Below are 14,697 nucleotides of genomic sequence, written 5' to 3' on the forward strand. Positions count from 1 at the left end.
CCACACTGTATCGAAGTAGGTACAGTCATTATATATCACTTAAAATGTATATTAAAATAGAACACATTAAAAGAAATGCATTCACTGAAGTTGCCAAAATGGTAGGCTAATATTTCATCCACAATAGGATGTGATTTTCAAAGCTACCTGTGAAAGGTCTTAAGTTGCATAAGGACTAACTTTGTCACAAATCCTATCTGAAGGGCTCCCGATGAAAACACACACACACACACACACACACAAAACCACCAAAAAACCTAAACCCTATGGGGGTTGTAAAATGCTACTCTAGGAAAGTCTCCACTGGAGACATAGTTCTAAAAATGTAATATTTGCATCATATGCCAGCTTTTCCTATTATTAAAGTTAGGACAAAAAGGAGGATTCAAGTATAAATTTTATTCCATATTTATTCCATGTAACCCTACAAATTGGTTTTCCTTTGAGATAATGAGTTTTTTCCCAGTACCAGAAAAATTTTGTTATAGTGGTAGAAACCAGATCAGTCCCCATTAAGGGTTATTTGAATGCATAATGTTATGCAAGTAAGAAGTTTCTTCCTCAAATACCACTCTGGAAATTCTATAATCAAATACAATTGGTATATGCACCTGTATATGTATATATTCAAAATTAAGTACAATGAGTAAAACAAAGCAGATGAAGAAGCAATCAAGTATTCACATATACCTCCGGTATAGGTATAAAAAGAATTATGCAATAGGCACACAATAAACAGCTGTTTCAAACTTCTTCAAAAAGTGTATTCACTTTGACTCATTTATTGTGAAGAGGACTCTATCTTGAGAAAATATTCAAAATACAGAAAATGATTTCAGCAGTTTCCTGAGAATTATATTACATGTCCATGAACTCAACCTAGAAATCCAACTCAGAATATTTCTTGCTGAATACATTATGCCCTAAAATCTTTTACATAGTTGGGGCCAGCATTGTGACCTAGTAAGCTAAGCCTCTGCCTGCAACACCAAAGTCCTATATGGGCCCCGGTTGGAGTCCTGGCTGCTCCACTTCCAATCCAGTTCTCTGCTATGGCCTGGGAGAGCAGTAGAGGATGACCCTAATGCTTGGGCCCCTGTTCCCAAGTGGGAGACCTGAAAGAGTTCCTGGCTCCTGGCTTCAGACTGGCCCAGCTCCGGCCATTGCGGCTGTCTGGGGAGTGAACTAGCGGATGGGAAACCTTTTCTGTCTCTGTGTGTGTGTGCCCCCCACCCTTTTTTTTTTTGACAGGCAGAGTGGACAGTGAGAGAGAGAGAGGAAGGTCTTCCTTTTACTGTTGGTTCACCCTCCAATGGCCGCCACAGCTGGCACACCATGCTGATCTGAAGCCAGGAGCCAGGTGCTTCTCCTGGTCTCCCATGGGGTGCAGGGCCCAAGGACCTGGGCCATCTTCCACTGCACTCCCGGGCCAGAGCAGAGAGCTGGCCTGGAAGAGGGGCAACTGGGACAGAATCCAGTGCCCCGACTGGGACTAGAACCCAGGTTGCCGGCACCACAGGCGGAGGATTAGCCTATTGAGCCACAGCGCCGGCTTCTGTGTCTCTTTCTCTCTCTGTAACTCTGCTCCTCAAATAAATAAAATCTTTATTCAAAAAAAAACCTTTGACATAGCCATAAAGTTATGTCTGTAGTGACTTTTTAATGACTTTTAAATCTTAAAAGACGTGGTTTTTATTTATTATTTGAAAGGCAGAATTAGAGAGGCAGAGGCAGAGAGGTCTTCCATTCACCAGTTCACTACCCAAATGGCCACAATGGCCAGAGCCAGGCAGATTTGAAGCCAGGAGCCAGGATTGACTTACAGGTCTCCCACACTGGTGCAGGGGCCCAAGGATTTGAGCCATCTTCCACTGCTTTCCCAGGTCATAACAGAGAGCTGGATCGGAAGTGGTGCAGCTAGGACTCAAACCGGTGGCCATATGGGATACCTGCACTGCAGGCAGCAGCTTTACCCGCTACACCACAGCACCAGGCCCAAAAACCACTTTCAATCTAAAATAAGTCTGCAAAAATGTTTCTAAGACTACAGGAACTGATTTTAAACAGTAAAAGTTAAAATTTTTTTTTTTTGACAGGCAGAGTGGACAGTGAGAGAGAGAGAGAGAAAGGTCTTCCTTTGCCGTTGGTTCACCCTCCAATGGCCGCTGCGGCCGGCGCGCTGCTGCCGGCGCACCGCGCTGATCCGATGGCAGGAGCCAGGAGCCAGGTGCTTTTCCTGGTCTCCCATGGGGTGCAGGGCCCAAGCACCTGGGCCATCCTCCGCTGCATTCCCTGGCCACAGCAGAGGGCTGGCCTGGAAGAGGGGCAACCGGGACTAGAACCCGGTGTGCCGGCGCCGCTAGGCGGAGGATTAGCCTAGTGAGCCACGGCGCCAGCCAAAAGTTAAATATCTTTAGAAGAAAAATATATTTTCTTAACTAATGAGATAATAGGTAAGTAGTTTTCCTTTGCAAGTTTCTGTACTTCCCAGCCTTTTTCCCATCATCAATAAAGAAATGATTCTCGCGTGGATTGCTAAATCAACAGGAACGGCAGAGATCCAAGAGGTAAGTGATGACAGAAAGTTACTGTAAGCTTAGATTTTTACATCCAGCAAAACTCTTTTCAAAATGAAGCTAATAACATTTTAACACACAGCCACTGAGTTAACTAAAAACAAACCCTCACTAAAGGGAACTTCTGAAAGTTGTGTTTCAAGAAGAAGGAAATGGACCTCAGGAGTAATGTGGGAGACAAAAAGCAATGCTAAGGGCAAGGAGAAAGTGATTTGCTACAAGAGTAAATTTGAAAAAGCACTGAATATATCAAGCAATGATATCTAATTATGGAGCTAAGCAACTAGGTAGTACTAAATACTGCACAACATTAACATACTCATTGAAAGGGAGGAGAATGGTGGTGTGTATTAAACTACTTGAAAGTCCCGATGTTGTTTGGATGGCTGCATGAAATTCCAATAAAACTTCCTAAAGTATTTTGAAAAGAACTGAAATAGCCAAAACATATTCAAATAGAAACAAGGTAAAGAACTTCACCCCACCATATTTTAAATTATACGTGTGAAGTAATTGAGACCGCATGATAAACAGATTGACAAAGAGGCTAATGAATATCATACCCATGCACATATAGACAAACTGATATGACAGAGCCATGGAAAAAACAATGGGCTCCTTTAATTATGCCAGCATGAATGGTTATTTAAAACAAAGAAAAAGAAATTCTAAAATCTATTTCCAGATCACACCACACACCAAAGGAAAATAAATGGTTTATATGAATGTAAAAAAATGTAAAACTTCTGGAACAAAATGTAGGAGAATATAGAAGTAGAGAAGTGTTCCTTAAGGTTCCATAGAAGATTCATGCAAATAATTATAATACCCTACATTCAGAAAAAGGTAACAGTATAAAATGTGAAAGCAAGGTGTAAATTATGGAAAGGTACTGGAAACAGAAAAATCAAACTTGTATTTTATTTAAAACTTCCTATCACCATATTACTCTGTTTATACAATAGTAATATTTACGGGGGGGGGGGGGTTCTTCAAATACTCCATAAAATATGCATTAAAAAATGACTCAGATTTCAAATTTTTGGCACCAAAATAAGATCTTATAATCCAATTTTTCCATTAACTTTTTGAAGTCCCCTCATAGGTAACTAAATAACATTGTTTACACATATGAAATATCTTTAAAAATGCAAAAAAGAAAGGAAATTTCTGGCAGAAAGATTAGAACAAGTCTCCACCCAACTGTGCGGAAACCCAAGGTAAAGACAAGGAGAACCCATACGCACAGAGAATTGCTCAACAAAACCTAGCTGGTCCATCCATGCCAGCTCAAGAGTGAAAGGCAGGACTAAGAAGCTTCACAGGGATCCACCTTCAGCAGTTAAATGACACAACAGGATGGGTGCCTCAAGCAAGAACCTCCCGGCTTCAGCCCATCAACTCTGAGAGCCATGCAAAACTGATGGGACTGTTGATTTCCATCTACTAACTCCAGGGGTGTTTGTCCTGTAGTAACCGATGACCAGAATAGACACTCTACTAATAGAGAACTGCTGAGCTGGGACAGAAATGCATTACATGTTCCTTTTCTTGGACTTATACTCTATTTGAATGTTTTTACTGGCAAGTACATGTCACTCAATTATAGGTTAAGATTTTTGAAGTTGTTAAAGCAAATATTGCAATAGCACCATTTCAGGTAGCATGGAACATCAGTACAGATAACAGGGTACAAGATCACATAGTTACATTCATCTTTCAGCACTTAGATGTTACTCTACTACTTTTATTTTTCTTTTGACCTTAATACTAGCAGTGTCTGAGGAGAGTCTGAATTTCATTTTTGTTCTCTGGATATAAAGTGCTTTCTGTACAGATGCTTGTGGGGATTTTCTCTTTGCTTTGCATTCAAATGTTGTTGCCAGGCTGTGTCTGTAGATCCCCCTTTCACATATCAGTTTCTTTGGCTCAATAAACCCAGAGAATTTTTCAACTCATTTTATCATCCTTTCTGTCAGCATTTTCATGAGTTCATTTTCTAAAATGTTAGCATTTTCTTCCATATCATTGCTCTATTTTTTCAAATTACCTATATTATACTTGAAATTCCCCAAATTATAACTTGACTGCTCTTTTAGGTCTCTTCTTTATCTCAGCTGACCTGAATTCCCTTTTAATTCACTATTCACTGCTGCTTTCTAAGGCATTTTCTGAGAAGTGCATTTCCCTGCATCCTATTGAGAACAAACTTTTCCCCCTGAATTTTATATACACCCCAGAAGTCTGAATTCTGCTAAATTTAAGAATGATTTCTCATTCTATAATTACTCTGTAAATTCATTTTCTTCTTCCCTCAAAAACAAAGTCTGATCATATGTTTTGACTCCCACCTCACTGTTTATCCTCATGTTGATTAAATTCCATTTTCATCCCAACAAATGAATAGCACTTGGCCTGCCCTTCTTCCAACCTAACCTGGTGTTTAGATGGCTTTGCTCTATGCAGCTATGCTGAACCAAAATGGAACACTGCCTTAGCTACTGTCTGGATCTCTATCATGCTCAAGGGAAATGCTGAGATAAAATCATTAGTATTTCATCCTCTTTGGAGTCTTTTCCATCATCCCCCTGACTTACCAAACTCAAGAGGACATTATCCAGGATACAGTGTGCCACCCACTTATGTGCTTGTCTCTGGGGATATGGTGAATATTTGTAGGCTTAGAGAGTAAAATGTAATAAAGAGGGATCTGGCTTCATAGACAGTTTATCCTTGTCATTAGGAGCTTTAGCCCTGAAGCCACATTGTGTGGATTCAAATCCTGGCTCCATTCCTTTACTTTCCCAAACTGCACAGCTAATATTGGTCATCTCTGTGTCCCTACTTCCTCACCTGTAAGTCATGAGACATAATCATACCTATCCTGTACAATTATTGCAGTGATTAAATGACTGAATATATTTAATACAATGTCTGTAGTAAGTAGTCACTAACAGCTGTACTTATCCTGTTATAAAGCAGAGGTCATGTAATAAAATCTTTTCTGTCCAGTTTTCTAATTGATTCATTTTTGACTCACAGGCTAGTTGGCCAGGAGCAAACAAAGCTATTTCCTAGCTTTCTGTGGGCACAATCATCGACAGCATAGTATAAATTACCCTCCACTTATGCTTCCAATGCAGTCCCCTTGGTCTTTAGCTTATGATACTTCTGGATTCTGACAGCAGGTCTACTCTTGTAGTTTACCGTGTTACCTATTCCATCATTTTAAGTATTTTAGGGAGAAACCAGGAGGGGCGGTAGCAAGGGGAATCCATCCACATACCAGTCTAAATCAGAGACCAGTGACTACTAATCTTAAATATATTCAAGCACTTTACATTACACAGAAAATGTGCAACTAAGGTTTTTTGTTTTTTGGGGTTTTTTTTTTGACTGAGAACTCACATGTCCAAATCTGTTTTGCTTGCACCAATGGCAAAAACAAATACTAAAATTCCTGACTAATCAGAAATGTTAAATGAGCATCTGAAATATTGCGGTGCAAAACAGGACCTGATGGCTCATCTACTTTATCAATTTTTATCTACATGCATTTATCCTTGAAAGAGTATTTTAGTGACCCAAGAGAATACTTAGGTATTCTCAGTAACCTGAAGGATGAAGGAGCTTTTGATTATTCAAACTCCAAGCACCTTTCTGTGGGTACTTAAGTACAGTTTCTCAGAGAGTAATAGTTGGCCGCCAGGTTCCATATAATCTTTATGTTCTTACATCTTATTAGGTCATCCTTCACCCTTTTTAAACCTATATAGTTAACAGGTATACTGCTTAGCTGACAAACTTTGAATACTTACCTTTATATAAATACATACTACCTATTCTTTTAAAAGGTCATATATTTTAGAGACCAAAAATTTAGTCTTGCCAAAGTATTCCAAATTACACTGTAAAGATTTCTCCCAACGCTGCTCTAGCTTAACCTTTTGATTCCCTTTTACCAAAGGTACTTGGATTATATTAAAGTAATGGAACTGGGACACATGCCATTCTAAAATTTTTGCAAGAAATATTTAAAAGTAGTGAGTTCCTTAAGTGGATACTTTCCAGCAATCATCTTAGTTCAGGAGAGCAATCTAGGGTAGATGTTAGGAACAGGCCCTCTGGAGAGTGTTTTAATCTTTCATTGTGCCACTGTAACGTCTCCAAGATTTCATAGCTGGGATCTTCCCGAAGCTTCTGTCTTTAGTCTGTGAAGTGAGAGAAACAAGTTACCTACCAGGGCTGGTGCTGTGGCATAGCAGGTAGAGCCCCAGCCTGCAGCACCAGCATCCTATAAGGGAGCCGGTTCGAGTCCCGGGTGCTCCACCTCCAAGCCAGCTCTCTGCTAAGGCCCTGGGAAAGCAGTACAGGATGCCCACAAGGCTTGGGCCCCTGCACCCACATGGGAGACCTGGAAGAAAAGCTGCTGGCTTAGGATTGGCCCAGCTCTGGCTGATGAGGTTGCCTGGGGAGTGAATCAGCAGATAGAAGACTTTTCTCTTTCTCTCTGCTTCTGTCTCTGTGTAACTCTACCTTTCAAATAAAGAAATATTTTTTAAAAAGTTACTTGTTGAAGTGAAATGGACACTATGAGAAACAATGACTTGATCAGCTCTTGTCCTGACTGTTGATGTACAATGTAATACTTTATCCATTTTAGTATCTTTTTTTTGTTGTTGTTCTAGTACCATTGGTTGAACTCTGTAATTAACACACAATTATTCTTAGGTGTTTAAATTTTAACTGAAAAGTGATCCCTGTTAGGAATTTGGAAAACATTATGCTGAGTGAAATAAGCCAGTCCCAAAGGGACAAATATCATATGTTCTCCCTGATTGGTGACAACTGAGCACCAAAAAGGAAACCTGTTAAAGTGAAATGAACACTATGAGAAACGGTGACTTGATCAGCCCTCACCCTGACTGTTGATGAACAACTTAATACGTTATCCCTTAGTATTTTTTTGTTTGTTCTACTTAATACTTTTGTTTGAATACTGTAATCAATACACAGTTATTCTTAAGTGTTGAAACTTAACTGAAAAGTGATCCCTGTTAAATATAAGAGAGGGATGAGATGTACAATTTGGGACATGCTCAAGCTAACTTACCTCAAATGGTAGAGTTAAAAACATACCAGGGGATTCCAATTCAATCCCATCAAGGTGGCATGTACCAATGCCATCTCACTAGTCCAAGTGATCAATTTCTGTTCACAATTGATCATAATAGGACTAAGAGCCAAAGGGATCACATAAACAAGACTAGTGTCTGCTAATACTAACTGATAGAATAAAAAAGGGAGAGAACGATCCAACATGGGAAGCTAGATACACAGCAGACTCATAGAATGGCAGATGTCCTAAACAGCACTCTGGCCTCAGAATCAGCCCTTAAGGCATGCGGATCCGGCTGAAGAGCCCATGAGAGTATTTCAGGCATGGAAAGCCAAGACACTCTGGCAAAAAACAAACAAATAAACAAACAACACTAAATGAAAGATCTCTGTGAGTGAGATCCCAGTGGAAAGAACAGGTCATCAAAGAAGGAGGTACCTTTCTCTGAAGGGAGGAGAGAACTTCCACTCTGACTACGACCTTGTCAGTGAACTCAAAAGGCTTCCATAGCCTTGGCAACTCATGACAAGAGCCTAGGGTGATACTGATGACTTAACAAATTGACACTCTTGTTTATGGCAACAACAGGAATCACTGTGCACTTACTCCTCATGTAGGATCTCTGTCCTTAATGTGCTGTACATTGTGATTTAATGCTATAACTAGTACTCAAACAGTATTTTTCACTTTGTGTTTCTATGTGGGTGCAAACTGTTGAAATCTTTACTTAATATATACTAAACTGATCTTCTGTATATAAAGAAAATTGAAAATTAATCTTGATATGAATGGAAGGGGAGAGGGAGTGGGAAAGGGGAGGGTTGCGGATGGGAGGGAAGTTATGGGGTGGGGGAAGCCTTTGGAAATTTATATTCATTAAATAAAAGTAAAAAGAAAAAGAAAAAAAAAGTTACTTACCAGGTGAAGTTGGTGGTATGTTAAACAAGAAAATGAAGGAACATTTAGCCCAGCTCCAGGCACAGATACACTCAATACATGTTACCAGTGGTAATGGTGGTACTGATAATATGATAGCAATCATGAATGTCAGTGAGAGAAGATCTCAGCCTTCCTCAAGCCAATCACATGAAATAATCCAATCCAGAGTCAAACCAGAGGCATGGTTAGACCACCTGCCCTGAGAGTGGTTTCAGTCCACTATCATGGCCATGTGTGTCAACTCAGTCACACCATGGTGTGTTAGAAGCCTTTCTTCCTACCTCCTATGGATGCTGATGAGTGACAAAGGTGAGGTTCACTGCACATTGTCTGACTTTGACATCTTTGCAGAAGTAATTTTTCACTGTTTGGAGAAGATAACACTGTGGAAGGACTCATGTCCAACAAAGTGAGGATCATGCAGCCAAGGGAGAACACCCAAAGGAAAACAAATGTGTGGAGGAGATAAATTCCCTTCAGGATGGATGTTTACCAAAAAAGAATTACATCCACAATTCTCTCAGCTGGGGGCGAATGGCAAGTTACATGCCCCCCGTGTAGCAGCTGAAAGCCAGCCAGATCCTGTGGCTTGGCTCCCTCACAAGCTTTAAATACACTAACTTGCAGAACGGCACCCAAGTAAGCAAATAATATGCACACTGCTGTCGGCTAAGAACTGAGAGGGGACACAGTGAACTTTTCCAATAACTGCAAGCTTGAAGGGATTACACAGACAAATGAGTTCAGTTCTTGCTAAGGTAGAAAACATTTCATTAAATCTTCAAAAATCTCTGAAGGCTACTTTAAAACATGATCGCACTCCCCAGGGCCCGTCTCACTTTAACACTGTCTGGGATAGGTTGTAGGGAACCTAGAGCAGATGGACATTGCACCTTTCCAACAGTTGCCTGTCTTTTCCCACCGACCCAAATAGGCTTGTGAGGTGCAATTCTATCTGTAACCATTCACTGGTTTATAAAGAAGCTCCAAGGCACAAAGTCTCCTGGAGAGGAAAAGCACTGTCGGGTAGGATTACCTGCTCCCAGTGCAGATATGGAGGTATTCATAGAAGGAATTTATGTATTTGAGCAGATGTTCAGTGCAAAGTGTCTGGTGGGTGTCCGGACTCCACTCCTTTTGCAGCTGAGCACCATGGGAGACAACAAATGATGGCTCAAGTACTGAGTCCCTGCCACCTACATCGGGGGCCTAGGTGGAGTTCTAGGCTCCTGGCTTCAGCCTGGTCCAGGCATTTGAGGAGTGAACCAGTAGATGGAAGATCTCTGAACCTCCCACACTCCTCCTTGCTCCACCTTGTCTTGTTCTGCCTTTCAAATAAAATGAACATTTTTAAAATCTTATAACAATCTGTGTATCTAGTTGTCCAGTTATTTTCAGCCCTGTAAGTGATTCTGCTGCTCTTTGGGTTTGGAAAAACTCTTCTCTAGATCAATACCGTTAAGACTGTTTTATATGTGTTCTTTACATGCACTACTGTCATCAATGTCATTGTTAGCTAACATCAACATGTACCAGGTACTATGCCAAACATTTCACACACATTGACCATGACTAAGTATTCATTACAACTTCTGAGGTAGGAATTATTTTACAAATGGAGAAACAAAGGGTTTGTCATGTTACATAACCACAAAGGTCACAAAGCTACTTAAGTAAAGCAGCCAAGAATGAACTCCACTGCTTTTAGTCTTTAACAGGTTGTCTCGCTGGTTTTCTAAGAGCATCAAGGGTTAGAAATAAAGTAGGCTTTCAAGAAGGATGGAGATAAAGGAGGAGGAATTAAACTTTGCAGGCTGCATAATCCAGTTCTCCGTCACTCTAATTGTACTTGTTTTTCAATGCCCCCCAGTTCTGAAGCAGCAGTCCCCCTCCATCTGCTAAGTAACTATTAACACTATAGGTCCATTCATTCATCTGACCTAGTAAGCATCTTTCATTAGACCATATTGTCACTAGGATTTTTCATGATATGTGGATGCATTCTGAACCGCAAAGTTGAGTAAGAACACAGGGCATTAACCTTATATAGTTTTGGTTTTGTAACGATTTCAAAATGTGTTGCTTCATCCCTAAATAAGTCATCTAACTCATGATGAGTACTCAATAAAGCCTTATTAAATACACAACTATGACCTCACATTTGGAGAAACTGGATTATCGTCAAAATAGGCACAAAACCACCCTCCCAGATACACAGCAGAGCCAAGCACTGAGGTTGGCCCCATTACCAGGCACTTGGCTTGAGCACCATGTGTCATTTTTCATCCCATGACTGTATGCTATGGTTCAAATCCTTACTTAACTAATTGACATGCTAAACTACCAAGTAGGATTTTATAATCCGATTTGTTTCTCATCATTTAGGCAGCTGGTTTAACCAAATTGTGCTAATTTGTTTCAGGCCATACATAAAATTCAGCATGGAAAAATAAGAGCACTTTGCCAGCAAATAAGAAAGTTTAGATTCCTCACATAAAAACCTTTGACATTGAATTAAGCTAATTATAAGACAAAATTTAAGGTTTAAACCACTTAATAATTCTTTTTAATCTTGCACTAAAAATTGATACCAACAATGAACAAGAGTTACTTTGTGTACACTGGGTCTCCTCAAATTAATGCTACTTCCTTCATAGTGGAAAGAAGTTTTAATATGAAGTGTGTCTTTATTCTTCACTTATCCTTCAAGTCATAGCTTTGCAGTATTTCTGGCTCCAAGATAGCCAAAATCCAGTAATGCCCTTGGTAATTTGAGATACACAGCCCACATTTGACACAAGCCTTCTTTATTTTCCCTTTAAATGCCATCTGAACACATGAATGTTATCACTCTGCATTACTCTATGTTTGGGTGCTTGACGCTCACAAAATTAACGCGATCACTTGGATCACGTCACACACACACACTATGCCAAAACTAGAAAATAAATCCAAGTAAAATAGAGTAAAAAATTGCAGAAATCCAGTTTACACAAAGCTAACGAATTACAACTAACATGAAACAAGCAAGCAACTGAAGGAAATTTCAGAGTATTTCACGTCCCTCACTACATAATAGCTCTACACAACACAGCAGGGAACTGCTAGGGGGGGAAAACGTCCCACAAGACACATTTACCTCATTTTCTTTTTATCATTCCAGCAGAGAAATTCCCATACAGCCAGATATTAAATTTGAAGTCCAATGTTGACATTCCTTAAGTACTAAAAGAGGGTTTGTATACACAAACATAAGCTGGTGTGTATGTGTGTGTGGGGGGGGTGTACATGTGTGTTTAATGGGGGGGATGCAGATCAGCAGCTGCCACCACTTTGGCTTACTTCATTAACAAAATACTAAAAAGTTGGCTGAAAATTTAAGTGAGGTGACCATGCTAATAGAAAAATGCAGTGTGTTTTTAAAAAGCGACCCTATCATTAAAAAATTGTTAATGCCTAGGAACTTCAGAAATATAGGTACGTTTACCTTTGTTTCAAGGTAACACCCAAATGAAAGATAATCAAACATGATAAATATGTCCACTTTCTCGAGTTGATCTCAGTAAGAAAAAGGAGTATAAGAAACCACTGAAGTCATGGGAGTAAGCAAAGAGCGAGGACTGGTTGAGGGGCAGGGATCAAGTTGGGGTGTGGGGACTGGACATGTGGGTACGGTAGGAAAGGATAATAAAGATCGTGGATGACTTCTCAATCATGGCTATTGTGAGATAGGGAGCCCATGCCACTGTCTACTAGAACATAGTAGGCGGCAGAGCCTATTTGAAAGGAGAATTAGATGTGATTTTTGGTATGGACTTTGAACTTGAAGTACATGTGGGATAACCAGGTCAAAAGGTGAACATCAGGAACTGGATCAGGTACCAAGAAAGAACTGGTAAGGAAAAGAAGGAAACCATAAATCAGAGTGTGTGTGTGTCCTAACAGATGAATTTAAATTAATCATTCTCTTTCATTGATTTCTATAAATGGTGGTCTTAAATTTGCCACCCACTTAAAATGTGTATAAAAATATTTTTAATATCACCATATTAAAACTTTTTAAAATTCTGAAATCCACAAACAGATTTCTGGGGGAGCACATATGCCAAGTTTTACCTCTGATGACTAGCTTAAAATTCATATTCATAAAGCAGTTTTTCAAAGAGAGGTTGACATGTCCTTAATTCTATTTGCCTTGGCTGGCGCCACTCAAGACAGAAAGCTTAGAAGAACAGAAGCTATAACTATCATTGTAAAATACAAAAGGTTATAAATTCAACATTTGAGTACAACTTTGGATTCATTTCAATCCATCTAAAAATTAAAGACCTTGAAGTACTTGGACCTGAGGAGCTGGCCTTAAATACCCAACTGTGAATATTTCAAAAGTCTTTGCTGTTGTGAAAATCTTGGACCCTCATCTTAAAACATAAAATTTCATTTTTAAAATTGTTCCTTTTTCCCGAGTTCATTAAGGAAGGCATAAGCTCTGTGTCTATAATGGCAAAGTTACAATTCACAAAGGAGGAGTCCAATTTATAAACAAAGGAAAAGAGTTATCCTTTATTAATAAATAAATGAATATAATTGAAAACAGAAGTATTTTAAACAAATAATAAAATTATGGTTCTTCTTTCAATGTTTTATATATATAAGACAACAAATGTCATGTATTTCATATATATAGATTTAGGACCATGGTGAGACTTCCCACCCTAATTCTCCTTCCTCCTTCCTTTCTTATTCTTTTAATTTTTACAATGACATCATTTCGGTTTATGTTATAATCATAAGCTTAACCTCCACTAAGTAAAGAATTCAACAAACAGAAGTAAAAAACATTGTTCCTCAACAACACAGCCCAGGGCTATATATAATAATCAAAATGAGAATTTCACTTATATACATTACTTTTTTGTATTCTACTGGTTAACAAAACAGTTCTTGCATGATGTGATAAGGCTGGTATGCATGCTTTGCTTGAAGCACCATAACAAATATAAGTCCTTTCGAAAGCAATTGGGCACTCTGAATATATGGGCAAAATATATTCATATCATTTCAGCCAGTAATTCTACTACTCAACCTATTCCAAGAGAATAATCCAAAATAGAGAATGTTATGATCAAAATGATAATTACAAAAATATTCTCTTGGAAAATAAACCTTGGTCTTTTTCCTAATGGTAATACTGAGACAATACCAATGGCACAAAATATAAGAACCACAGGAATAAAGGAAAGGCAACTTTATATATACCTATTCATTCAAGTTTTTACTGACTACAAACTTGCATGCTAGGAATCATTAGACACTGCAGGTTGAGTTTTGAGTGCGGCAGGACTTCCCATCAGAAAACATAATTCCACTACCAAGAAATAACCAGTACTAGTATTTCCAGGATTTTTCTCTTTTCAAATAAAAGAACACTCTCCCAAAATGAAAGGTCTTAAGTGTTCAACTTTAAAACTTGGGTAAGTATGATTAAATTACATGCATAATATAGGCTTATTAGATACACAACATCTCTCATTGTCAAAGGGTTATACTTACATTCAATGTACATTTTACAGAATACTCAGATTTAAATATAAAACATCCAGGAAGACATAAATATTATGTTCTGCTGTAAATCTTTAAACTAATAATTTAGAAACTTGTTTTAGAAAAAAATGCATTAATAACCCCAAAGTGTTCTATTTCACAGATCAAAATGGATGTAATAATCACCTTAGACTTTTATAATCTCCTATACTGGGTTCTGGATTCATGAGAGATAAACTTGAACTCCTGAAAGGACTGAGCAGAGTTGGTCAGACCACGACCAGGTCTTCACATACAGAGATTAGAGACCACTGTCCAGGCCAGGGGGACAATATACCAGTGCATGGGCATATTCAGCAGACACAAAGGCTTACAACGGACACATCAGGGATGCAGAGCTCTCCACTGAGTGGTAGAACGCTGCCCTTCTTACCGTGTGATAAATGGCCTAATGAAGGGTAGCAAGGAATCCAGAACAAGATTACTACTTTCTGGAGCTTGAAGAACTCTAGTGTCTTA

General features: G+C 39.0%; 1 protein-coding gene across 4 annotated transcripts in view; it reads right to left on the reverse strand.

The window, feature by feature from the left end:
• The window catches only part of RSPO2 (R-spondin 2), a 185,301-nt gene that overhangs the window by 20,021 nt on the left and 150,583 nt on the right, over positions 1 to 14,697 (reverse strand). The window contains exon 5 of one of the 4 annotated variants that reach the window (XM_089335587.1): positions 6,637 to 6,787. The exons of the other annotated variants lie outside the window; for them this stretch is intronic. Coding sequence (XP_089191713.1) covers positions 6,783 to 6,787 — 5 coding nt within the window. The 3' untranslated portion in view covers positions 6,637 to 6,782. Of the gene's footprint in view, positions 1 to 6,636; positions 6,788 to 14,697 lie in introns of those variants that run through there. 4 annotated transcript variants of the gene reach the window in all.

The sequence above is a fragment of the Oryctolagus cuniculus genome, chromosome 6 (genome assembly GCF_051225735.1).
Source record: "Oryctolagus cuniculus isolate XC-2025 breed Fujian yellow rabbit chromosome 6, ASM5122573v1, whole genome shotgun sequence".
Classification (NCBI taxonomy): domain Eukaryota; kingdom Metazoa; phylum Chordata; class Mammalia; order Lagomorpha; family Leporidae; genus Oryctolagus; species Oryctolagus cuniculus.